At 37.5% G+C, this 12,362-nt stretch overlaps 3 protein-coding genes and 1 pseudogene across 3 annotated transcripts; 1 reads left to right on the top strand and 3 right to left on the bottom strand.

The window, feature by feature from the left end:
- Positions 1 to 170: 170 nt before the first annotated feature.
- On the bottom strand, positions 171 to 981 carry LOC147274227 (NADPH HC-toxin reductase 1-like). Its single transcript, XM_086228317.1, has 3 exons — positions 858 to 981; positions 561 to 760; positions 171 to 467 (listed from the first exon to the last, which is right to left on the bottom strand). Exons 1-3 carry the CDS (start codon positions 979 to 981, stop codon positions 171 to 173), a joined length of 621 nt encoding a protein of 206 aa, XP_086084443.1.
- Positions 982 to 4,333: 3,352 nt separating this feature from the next.
- Positions 4,334 to 6,679, top strand: LOC147274226 (putative receptor protein kinase ZmPK1; annotated as a pseudogene).
- Positions 6,680 to 6,773: 94 nt separating this feature from the next.
- On the bottom strand, positions 6,774 to 8,419 carry LOC147274225 (NADPH HC-toxin reductase 1-like). Its single transcript, XM_086227697.1, has 5 exons — positions 8,182 to 8,419; positions 7,921 to 8,090; positions 7,630 to 7,842; positions 7,157 to 7,536; positions 6,774 to 7,035 (listed from the first exon to the last, which is right to left on the bottom strand). The coding sequence occupies exons 1-5, from the start codon at positions 8,303 to 8,305 to the stop codon at positions 6,882 to 6,884; spliced, it is 1,041 nt and encodes a 346-aa protein (XP_086083823.1). The 5' UTR covers positions 8,306 to 8,419; the 3' UTR covers positions 6,774 to 6,881.
- Positions 8,420 to 8,648: 229 nt separating this feature from the next.
- Positions 8,649 to 12,229, bottom strand: SEH1H (Transducin/WD40 repeat-like superfamily protein). The gene is made up of 8 exons (XM_086227698.1): positions 12,018 to 12,229; positions 11,768 to 11,882; positions 11,417 to 11,517; positions 11,091 to 11,168; positions 10,376 to 10,531; positions 9,566 to 9,678; positions 9,267 to 9,393; positions 8,649 to 9,048 (listed from the first exon to the last, which is right to left on the bottom strand). The coding sequence occupies exons 1-8, from the start codon at positions 12,174 to 12,176 to the stop codon at positions 8,917 to 8,919; spliced, it is 981 nt and encodes a 326-aa protein (XP_086083824.1). The 5' UTR covers positions 12,177 to 12,229; the 3' UTR covers positions 8,649 to 8,916.
- Between the last annotated feature and the right edge of the window lie 133 nt (positions 12,230 to 12,362).

Here is a 12,362-nt window from a genome sequence, read left to right as displayed (position 1 = left end):
TAATATTGCCATAGCTAAAAGTTCAAAATGGGTACCTTTTTCATAAAAATTATGAAGATTTAAAAATTAAGTTGGATCCTTACTCTTTTGCTATCTTGTATTCTGGGTAATTTTCTTGGAAGTAGGCTGCAATGTCTTTGGTAGTGGGATTGGCAACTGCACAGCAGAATCTACCTTTCATTGATGGCTGTACGTTCCATGCAGAAGATATGTGCTTGACAAACATCTTCAATGTGTACAAGAGGAACTGAACGGACAATTTCTTGCAGTAATTTAACTGAATTGTAAGCAGGCAAGTCTGCAGTAAGTTGGGATAGAACTACCCCCACGCTTATAGGCAAATATGAAAGAATTGTTTCTCCTCCCACTAAGCCACAAGGAAGTGTTACCACTTCTAATTTACCATTGTCAAAGTCATTATAGCTCAGTACTGCTTTCTCTGCTAATGTCTTTGATTTAACATAGTCCTTGAGCACATAATTCCCAGATTAAAAATCAAACATAACATTCAGCCCTCTGATAATTCACAATATTTATGAAAAGTATAAAAGGAAAGGTACCATTAAAAAATCAGTGGCATAAGTGAATGAGACATCAAGGTGTGTCCAAAATGATTCATCAAGGCATGGTTTGAATCCAACCCCATCTTCAATCATTGGCGGGTTCGAATCATTGAGGTCGTATATATCAGCTTGGAACAACAATAAATTGGTGTCTGCATTAGGGAGGGACTTCAGAAGGCCTACTTTCGAAGTATCCCCTGAAAGTAACATTGAGTAAAAGAGACTATAAGAGGGTTGCACATACAAGCATATATAGCAATAGTATGCACAGTCATAAAGAGCAGAGAGAGAGACCCAAGTTTCTGAGAGTGGCATGGACAGTATGGCCCTTCTCTAGGAGCTTTTTAACCAGCGAGCAGCCAATATATCCAGAAGCCCCTGTGACACAAACTCTACAAGTAGTTTTGTTCTTCTCCATTGTTGCCTTTGTTAGTTTTTGGTCCGATCTTTGTTCTTAGTTATTGTTGGGAATCAATTTTGCTTTGAATCTAGTCGCATAGTGTTTATACCCCATTTAACACCCATAAATTTTTCGTGGCATTGGTATAAGATATATGGTTGTTGTTGGCTTAGCCCTTTTGACTAACAAATAGAGGATGAGACAAAAATAATGATGAGTGTCTAGCTTTATGCATGAGTGATGCTTTTAGCCTCTTAATTCTTTGCCGAGAGTTGTATTGAAGGCCTTCGACCAAGCATATATAGTTGATATATCTTTGACTAGCCATAGTTGAAGCTCTCGGTTGGCCATATTACTTGTCCCTTTGCTGGACATGTTCGCAACTCAAAAGTATTTATTTTTCTTATCTCATTTTCAACTCATCTACAGTTATTCATCACTAAAGCAACTCATTTACAGTTGTCTACCTATTTCAAAATCAAGTCATTCTAAACCACATACATGGCTACAAAACTTGAGAACAAAATAAATGGCTTATTATAAAAAAGGAGCTACATGGCAATTTGAAGACAACTCTCCAACACACTGTTGAAATGAGTGTCTGCCATTAATGGCGTAGAGTCAACGTTTGTCATTAATTGAGGTTAATTGTCTAATGTGCTGCATAATTGGATGCTTAAAATCATGCATTTGCAATTAAGTTAGATTTGTAATTAAGACAGATTAGTTGACTTTATGTAAGAGCTTTAAGTTTCTCCCATATAAACCTCCCATGAGGAGAAGAATAATAACAAGAAATTACCCCAAAACATTAGTTTTGACACACACAAAACCCAAAAAACTCACAAAAATGTTAATCTCATAGCAAGCTTCTTACTCCCAAATCAGCCTAGTAGCTTTCATTTCTTAAAGTTCTCTTTATTTGCATAGCCTTTTAAGGCTTCTTTTTTTAATTGTATTTCTTTATTATTAAGCAATTTCCTTATATTTTGGATTTTTCAAGAACACTATCTTGTTCTTTGAATTTATTTTAATTTTATTTTTTATTAAATTCTCTTTTAAATTCATGTTGCTCATTATTTACATTTTTTGTTGTTCATTTTCAAAGTCATAGTCGATCTAGGCAGGAAAAGAACTTAAATAGATTTTTTCCGTTCATTTTTTATCGCACAATCATTAGAAGTTAGATATTTAATTTGACGTATTTAATTTTGTTTTTATTTTTTGCATTGAATATTATCTTTTTCTATCTGATTTCTTAAAGCTAAATAGTGGCCCGCTCGCGTAAGGTCGGAAACCTCCTCTCACACACAGCGTGTTTTGACTAGATGCTCGGCCCTCCACGTGGCGGAACATTTTTTTTTTGTGTCGAAATACATGTCATACATTACAATGCATGGTTGATCATTTGATCAGTGTAGTGCTTGATTGTGTTCGACGTTGTCTATGGTCCACTTAGAGACAACTACACAAGGGAGTACTAAGTACTGTTCTCCTAGTCCAACGTGTGATCAAAAATTGTTATCCTAGTAAAAGTTCCAGTAGATGTTAAACCCATTGCACGATTGACAGTAATTTTTTTCATATGAAGTTGTCCTTTTTTTCCAATGTCCCACCACTACCATATCATCCTAGTCCTTGTCACAACGCTACTTGAAATTTTGAACGGCTTTCGTCCACATAGTGACATATATATATATACATGCAATAGTTCAATCACATGTCTTCTCATCTCATGGTGTTTTTGTGTCTATCCCTCCATGATCCAATATGTTTTTATGTCAACATTGGGCGTATAGAACCGTACAATGAAAGTTTTTCTTAACCGAACATTGACCAAACAATATGGTGTGAAATCTCGGAGCAGAGGGTAAGTGCTCTTAACCACTAAAATTATAAACTTCCATGAATTTTATCTTTCTATAGACTTATCGCTTAAGATTTTTTTTTTTTCTTAAAAAAAAAAAAAAAAAAAAACTCTTTCTTAGGCCATCTTCATATGAGGTGTTGTCATAGACCGGGTAACCATTGTGATCAGGCGATGCCAACTCTGCAACTGGGAGCCATCTTTGATGAGCCTGATCAAATTCCCATACCTGTAAAAAAAAAACTGTCATAAATTATGTACAATCACTTTTGACAACAGCTCATTCCCTTCCATCTTTTGAAAATTTAAAGATATAGCTCGTATTTTCTTACCATTGCCCTCGGCCATATTCCCTCTTTATAAAAAGTAAAAAATGACAAAAAGTAAATCAAATGAATAAGCAAAATGAAAAAAAAAATAAAATCCCAAACTACATAAATCCAGTTATGCTTGGTGTACAGATTTTTGGAAATTACCGCAAGCACTGGAGAATTTAATTTGCATGAGGAAGTGATGGACATAGAAAGTGTCAGCAGAAGAACGGAGCACTCTAAAATAGCATTTTATCATTTTACTGCAGTTACAACATTTTTTAAAAATACCCTACAATTTCAAAATGGCTTTTTTAAACTTTATTCATCTGAAAATTTTGTTTCATACACTAAGATTTCACTTTATTACAAAATTTGTGTCATTTACCACTTACCATATGAATTTAAGATTTATTGAAATGTGTAATCTTGACCGATTCTGTCACTATTTTCAATAAAAATAAGGTATTTTTACAAATTATCACTCGTACTATATATCTCCATTTGCAAGTTATCACTTAAATAAACTATCGATTTTTTTTACTTAATCGACAACAGTTATATCACCAAATAATTTTTAATTAATTTAATTTTTTATAAAAATAATCTTTAATAAGTTATCTAAAAAATGAACAATTATGATTATACATCGATATTGCCGAAATAAGAATTTGGGAGTGGATGACCTACTTGTCCTTATAGTATTAGAGAGAGTGATGAACTGTTATTGCTTGAACTGTTTTGGTCATCCCCGGAGTTTTCAACACAAAAGTCGTTCAACTGATTATTGAAAGTTGGTGAAATAGTAGGGCCAGCCTGTCTCTATGTAAAGATAGGTGATGGAAGTAATATGTGTGTTTTCAGCCTCTTACGTCGGGAGCGGGACGAAAAGGTTACACTTGAAAGTCATCACTCCCTTTGGGAAATGAAATCTCCTATAGTGTCGATAATGGAAAAGACAGGTTAGACTTAGAAATTGAAGTCTCCTCTTCAGTCTTCACGTACCAAAATTATTAGTTAAAAACTTTAGGCGCCCCAAATGGGCAGTGAGTTATATATATATATATATATAGTTCCTTTCCCTTTGTGTTATTCATCAATGCAAGACACTCCAAAACCACATTTGAAACTCCAACAATGGCATGCCAACCTGTTCTTTCATCTCCAAAATTTCCCTGTTTTCTGATTTTTTTTGGTCACCACTGTATTTCTCTGCTGTTTTGCAACCTCAAAAACCCAGAACAGTTTGGGAAGAGGGTCTTCTCTCCCAGTGGAAGATGATTCTCACTTCCTAACCTCCCCAGATAAGTCTTTCACATGTGGGTTCTATGGGTTGGGCACAAATGCCTACTGGTTCTCCATTTGGTTCACAAATTCCAAGGACAGAACCGTTGTTTGGATGGCCAACAGAGACAGACCCGTCAATGGTCTTGGCTCCAGAGTTTCACTACGTACAGATGGCTCCATGGTCTTGACCGATGTGGATGGCACAATTGTCTGGCAGGACAGCAGCAACTCCACTGGTGCTGAAAGGGCTGAGCTTTTGGATTCTGGCAACCTTGTTTTGAAAGACCCACAAGGTAAAATTCTATGGCAAAGCTTTGATTCTCCCACTAATACTCTTCTCCCAAACCAACACTTTACAAAGAACAACAAGCTCATATCTACTATAGGACGAGGGAATTTTGGTACTGGCTATTATAGCTTGCATTTTGATAATGATAATGTTTTGAAGTTGATTTATGATGGCCCTAACATTGCAAGCCTGTATTGGCCTTGGCCTAGTTATACTGTCTATGAGAACGGTAGAAAAACCTACAACAGTAGCAGAATTGCTGTGTTAGATGACATGGGCAATTTTTTGTCCAGTGATGAATTTCAATTCAGTGCTATTGACATGGGTGTGAGGATGAAAAGGTTGTTAACAATGGATTATGATGGAAACCTGAGACTTTATAGTCTCAATGGTTTGACAGGATCGTGGGTGGTGACCTGGGAAGCCTTGATGCAACTGTGTTTGGTTCATGGGATCTGTGGGAGAAATGGGATTTGTGTTTATACACCTGCAGAGCCCAAGTGCTCATGTCCTCCTGGCTATGAGGTCGTTGATACAAGTAACCGGCATGAGGGTTGCATGCTTAAGTTCAAGGGTACATACTCACAGTCCCAGAAAACGAAATTCGTGGAGGTTCCACAAGTAGATTTCTACGGGTTTGATCTCAATTTTAGTGTATCCATTTCGTTTGACGAATGCCGAAAACTCTGCTTGGGAGAGTACCGTTGTGAAGCATTTAGCTACAGGCAAGGGCAGTGTTACACAAAAACTGCTCTTTATAATGGGTAGAGGTCTCCGGATCTGCCGGGCAGTATGTGCTTAAGACTGCCTCTGAGTGTGGACACATCGGTGCCCACCAATCTCAATATATCTAATCCATGCATGGCCATTGAGACTAAGTTAATGCATAGAAATCTACTAAAGGGGTGAGATGGGTATATCTATATTCTTTTGCTTTTGCTGTTGGTGCAGTTGAATTTCTGTTCATAGTATCAGGTTGGGGGTTAGTTTTCAGAAGACCTGGCGCGACAGTGCCCTTGGAAGATGGATATAATGTGATTTCAAGTCAATTTACAGTGTCTTGCTATGCTGAGCTTGAGAAGGCAACCAAAAACTTCAAGGAAGAACTGGGAAGAGGGGGTTCTGGGGCTGTATATAAGGGTGTTCTGGCAGATGAAAGAATGGTAGCTGTCAAGAAATTGGCAGATATTTACCAAAGTGAAGATGTAATTTGGGCAGACGTAAGAACAATTGGGAGAATCAATCACATGAACCTAGTGAGAACATGGGGATTCTGTTCAGAAGATAAACACAGACTTTTGATCTCTGAGTACATTGAAAATGGGTCTTTGGACAAGCATCTATTCCCCCCCAAATTTTCTTGGATGGAAAGAGAGGTTTCAAATTGCATTAGGGGTAGCTAAAGTTTTAGCCTATCTTCACCACGAGTGTCTAGAATGGGTTATTCATTGTGATGTGAACCCTGAAAATATACTCCTTGACAGTCATTTTGAACCAAAGATTGCAGATTTCGGGCTAGCAAAGTTATCTCAGAGAGGCAGCCACAATTCAATATCCTCTCGCATTCAAGGAACAAAAGGATACATGGCTCCAGAGTGGGTTGTGAACCTTCCAATCACTGCACAGTTAGATGTTTATAGTTATGGAGTGGTGATTTTAGAGATAGTGAAGGGCATTCGACTTTCACATCAGGTGGAGGATGGTGAGGAGCAAGAAGCAGAGCTGACCAGGTTTGTGAGGGTAGCGAAAAGGAAAATTCAATGTGGGGAAGATCCATGGATAGAGGATATGTTGGACCCAAGATTGGAACGTCAGTTCAGCAGGAACCAAGCAGAAAAGATGGTTGAAATTGGTATTTCCTGTGTGGAGGAAGATAGGTCCAAAAGACCAACAATGGAATCAGTAGTACAAATTTTGCTAGAATGTGAAGATGAATCTTACATTCATTCTCCAAACATGTAATTGCATTTAAGCTGTAGTTTGTAGATGTCCTTTCTTGGTTTGGTTTGAGCTATTAGAGTTACTGTTGTGTTTGTAAAAGTTTACTTGAATTGCATTGTGTAATATTTTCTATTGAGTGATAATATATATAGAATGAACACTACTGCAAAGCTTGTATATCAGTATATCTGTTCCCACATAATTAATTTGGTAGCAAAATATATTAATTTACTTGAGAAAGAGAGCTGCTAATGAACCGCCTTCCACAAGCTAAACTGTCATCTAGTATATTCTTCATGCCATACTTGTACTCAAAACCCATCTTCATCAGCTTAGTGAAGTCACATTTGGTTCCTTCTTCTGGTCCTTCAGTGAATCTGAAATGAATTCACAGTCATATTCTAAGAAAATGGGTAATATTGCCATAGCTAAAAGTTCAAAAAGGGGACCTTTTTCATAAAAATTATGAAGATTTAAAAATTAAGTTGGATCCCTTACTCTTTTGCTATCTTGTATTCTGGGTAATTTTCTTGGAAGTAGGCTGCGATGTCTTTGGTAGTGGGATTGGCAACTGCACAGCATAATCTACCTTTCATTGATGGCTGTTCCATGCAGAAGATATGTGCTTGACAAACATCTTCAATGTGTACAAGAGGAACCGAACCGACAATTTCTTGCAGTAATTTTACTGAATTGTAAGCAGGCAAGTCTGCAGTAAGTTGGGATAGAAGTACCCCCACGCTTGAGGGCAAATATGAAAGAATTGTTTCTCCTCCCACTAAGCCACAAGGAAGTGTTACCACTTCTAATTTACCATTGTCAAAGTCATTATAGCTCAGCACTGCTTTCTCTGCTAATGTCTTTGATTTAACATAGTCCTTGAGCACATAATTCCAAGATTAAAAATCAAACATAACATTCAGCCCTCTGATAATTCACAATATATATGAAAAGGACAAAAGGAAAGGTACCATTAGCAAATCATTGGCATAAGTGAATGAGACATCAAGAGGTGTCCAACATGATTCATCAAGGCATGGTTTGAATCCAACCCCATCTTCATTCCTTGGTGACAAGGCAACCAAGCTTGCAGTGTAGATGAGTCGCCTAACGCTTTGTGATTGAATGCAAGAATCAGCAATGATCCTCACCCCAGCAACAGCAGCTTCAGTTGTGTCCTTGTACTGTAGTGTCCAAATCTTCACTAATTAGTCCCACTAATTACACATGTAGTGACTGTGTACTAATTAAGAGAGACTGACCTGAGAGCTTTGGGTGTTATGCTGCAATGGAGTGGCCACATGAAAAACAAACTCACACCCTTCAATGGCAGATTCGAACTCATTGGGGTCGTATATATCAGCTTGGAACAGCAATAAATTGGTGTCTGCATTCGGGAAGGACTTCAGAAGGCCTACTTTTGAAGCATCCCCTGAAAGTAAGATTGAGTAAAAGAGACTATAAGAGGGTTGCACATACAAGCATATATAGCATGCACAGACATAGAGAGCAGAGATAGAGACCCAAGTTTCTGAGAGTGGCATGGACAGTATGGCCCTTCTCTAGGAGCTTTTTAACGAGGGAACAACCAATATATCCAGAAGCCCCTGTGACACAAACTCTACAAGTTGTTTTGTTCTTCTCCATTGTTGCCCTTCTTACTGTTATCTAATCAAGAATTGTCTAGGTTGCTGTAGATGTTACGCCCGTTGTACGATTGACACTAATTTAGTTATATTTTATAAGTTGTCTTTTTATTTTTCCATTCGTCCACTAGGCAATTATTGATGACAATATTACATTGATTGGGTCGGATGGAGGAATAATGGCCTTACCCACTACAGCTATACATTTATAAATTTATAAGTCTCCATCACTTTTGTCTTTCTATAAATTTTTAAGTCTCCATCACTTTCGTCTCTGTGCATCTTCATTTTTATATTTTCTTTCTCAGTTACGTTTTAGACAAACCACATGCCACTTTTTGTCATGCATACGTAATACAATAGTATTAGTGACAACGAAAGCTACAAAGTTTCCCACATCACAAGTTCAATTTTGAATAATGAACCAAGCTGTAAAAGTAGCATCACTAATCTTTAATCTTGATTTTAGGTTGCACTTCCTGCGCTTAAACCTAGTGATCTAAAGCCAAGAGAATTGAAACTGCGCTTAAACTATGACATTTGGAACTTCGTTTTCATATTGAAAAACAGAGAATTGCCACTGTAACATGTGGCAACAGATGACGCACAGGACTAAGAACTGGGTACAAATCTAGCCTCTTCTTTCCAAACGCTGTTCAGATTAGACTGCCACAACCGAACTTCCCCATCATTCCCAGTGGTAGCTAATGTCATTCCACTCATGTCCCATTCCATCTGCCAGACCTGATTACAACATAAACACATGAATCGATTAGGAAGCTTCATAGCCTTGCTTACTGAGCTAATTCACATTTTGCCCTGTTAAGGCTCCACAATCATATCACTACAACTGTACAACATATACACACTATTATAATTCGACTCTCTTGCTGATATTCAAAGTAAGGATTTGCGCTCCAAATGAAATGATCCATAGAATTTTCAATAGTTAGTATTGATACCTCGCCTTTGTGACCAGAAAGTTGTGCAACCTTCTTCAATGAGAGCCTTCCATCTGAGTCGGGGTTTAATCCAAGATGCCATATTTCTATTCCCATGTGAGTGGAAACGGCAATAACCTCATAGGGCCTGGATGAAATGTATACAAGTTCACTATCTAATATAAAATGACTTCATTACTTTTTTCCCGAAATTTTGAGACAGCCAGAACCATGCATTTTATATGAAGACAGAATACAGATGTTCAGATTCCTATTCGTTGCTCATATGTGGTTGCATGAGCAATTAAACAATTCCATACCTGCCAATGTTTGGTGCCCATGCAACAGCATAGACCTGATCACCCTTGTGATCAGGCGAAGCCAACTCTGCAACTGGGAGCCATCTTTGATGAGCCTGATCAAATTCCCATACCTGTAAAATACTGTCATAAGATTATGTATAATTGCTTTTGACAACAGCTCATCCCCTTCATCTTTCGGAAAATTAATGACAACTTGTATTTCATCACCATTGCCCTTGCGGCCCATAATGCCTCTTTAGAAAAAGTAACAAAAATGACAAAAAATAAAATCAACTGAAGAAGCAAAGTGAAAAAATTTCCCAAACTACATAAATCCAGTAATGCTTGGTGTACAGACTTTTGGAAATTACTGCTAGCACTGGAGAATTTAATTTGCATCAGGAAGTGACGGAGATAGGCAACTGCTGTCTTTGTGCAGAAGAACGGAGCACTCTAAAATAGCATTTTATCATTTTACCAGTCACAACTTTTAGAAGTAACACTACAATTTTAAAATAGAGAAAAACTTGAATGTAACGGGGGTGAACACCCTTTCTCTCACAAAAAATGGTCACATGACTAGCATGTGAGGAGATGCTGTCATAGTGTGGGTGTATACACCTGTTACGAGCAAGTTTTTCTCTTCAAAATATACTGCAGAATATGTCAAGTGCTTAGAAGGGGTAAATAATGATATTGGGGGGGGGGGAGAGAGAGTTTGTGCATTTATGGTAGACGAGCCATAACTACAACATTAAAGTGGCCTACAGCTGTAAATCAAATGAATGATATTTGATTAGGAAGCAGGATGAGCAGAATTTAGCATACCTTGGAGGAATTAAGTTGCGGTGTGTCTGAATTGAAACCTAAAACAAAACTAGATCCCTTCCCTTCTCCTCTTTGTGGATTCCAAGATATAGATGCAGATAAGCACACGGCTTTGCCAAATGTAGACACTGAATCAATAACATTCTGAAATTCGGCCTGGGCAAAAAGATTGCGAGAAAAATAGGTCAACAGGAGTTCCAAATTGTCATTACTCAACATAACCAACACCAACAGCATATTTCTTATAACATAAACCTGGCCTAAAAAATCATTCATAAATCTTTCTGCATTGTGCAGGTTGGCTTTTTCAGTTGGCATATGCATAATATAGGGAGCAGCCAACATATGAGATGATCTATCATTATTCAACCGGTAAGAAGTCATAAAAACCATAAAAGGGTGTAACCATGTCAAGAGGAAGCATACAAGAGAAAAGCCCCACAAAGAGAGAAAGAGCAACAGAAAATTAGCTCATGGTCCATTAATTCTAAAGGGATGGCATTAAAACATAAAACTAGGAGAAAATTTGGGGAATATGCATATACATGGGTGTCTTGACTATGTTTCTTTTATATTCATGAGTACAACAATTTTACAAAACATAAAACTAGAATTTACATATAATGTTTCAATTTGTACAAAACTAAACAGTAAATTCATCAGCAATTTCAGCTGCATAATAGTACAATCAGACTGAATCAGATAGAAGGATCACCTGAAGTTGCCAATTCTTCAGTTCCAAGGGATCTAGTAGCTCATAGACTTTGGCATGGCCATTTGAATAAGCGGTAACCTATAAAACAAACAAGGTAAAGTTCGAGACATTTCATTCTCACAAGGAAAATGATATCCACTGAGCATGTTGCACACATTTTCTATAAGGGCACCAATGGAATAGACATGAAAGGCTAGATCATATTTAGATGAAAAGGATGGAAAAAGCAGTAAACCATCATTTGTCACTCACTTCCAGACTTGATTTTAAAAAGTGTAACCAAAAGCTGAAATTAAAGAAAAGCACTATCGACTATAAAAGCTAACCATTTTTAAACCTGACGGTGAGACTCCGAATTGGGTATCTAGCAGTTGAGCCCAATCATTTTTAAAGCTTTTGCACAGCTTCCATTGAAGAGGTTGTGCATCTAGAGAACAACAAACCCGGATTTTTTCATCAGATACAATGCTTCGTAAAATTCTTATACTCAAATAGTGGACATAGGTGATTCAATATGCATCAGAAAACATAATGTCTCAAAAAAAAAAAAAAAAAAAAACTGAAACTTGTCCCCCTCCCCATTTAAACTAAATTACATAGAGCCCAAGAAAAAGTTTGAAGTCAATAATTGTGGCTCACTGGGTTATTAGACAAGATAATAAATTCAATGAAAATACCTTCAACAACCTCCTCCCACACTGACAAAGTTCCATCTGAGCAAACACATGCCACTGCGTCACCATATTCTGGAGGAACCCAAATAATTTTCGCAATGCCAGAGTCATTGTGCACCTAAAACAAAACCCATCACATCATTAAACATAAAAATTCAAGTTTATAGGTGGAATTGAAAAATTAAACAGAAATAAATGAATGGGTCAATTACTGAAATTTGAAATTGATGAAATGGGAGGGAGTGTTAGGGACCTTGGCTTTGGAGGTGCAGGAGAAAGAGGAGGAAGATGGGTCGCGCGAGTCGAAGATAGAGAGGGATCCATCGACGGAGCCGGTTGCTAATCTGAGGCCGGAGTGGTTCCACGACGAGCAGGCGACGCCGTTTTCAAGTGTCACCAGAGGTTTCTCCATGTCCGTACAGACCTTGGAGCTCCGATTTGTGACCACGTCGTTCGGAGTAGAGGGTTTTGGTAAAAATAAAAAACGTTAAAATCAAAACTCTCTTTCTATCTATACTAGCCTCTTGGCACGTTACCGTGGTTTTTATTTTTTTTTATTCTATCTTTATGAATAATTCTATATTTATCACATTCTTAT

The sequence above is a fragment of the Dryas octopetala genome, chromosome 9 (assembly GCF_963921425.1).
Source record: "Dryas octopetala chromosome 9, drDryOcto1.1, whole genome shotgun sequence".
NCBI lineage: Eukaryota > Viridiplantae > Streptophyta > Magnoliopsida > Rosales > Rosaceae > Dryas > Dryas octopetala.
The sequence above is the reverse complement of the archived record's forward strand: the minus strand, read 5'-3'. Positions and strand labels throughout refer to the sequence as shown.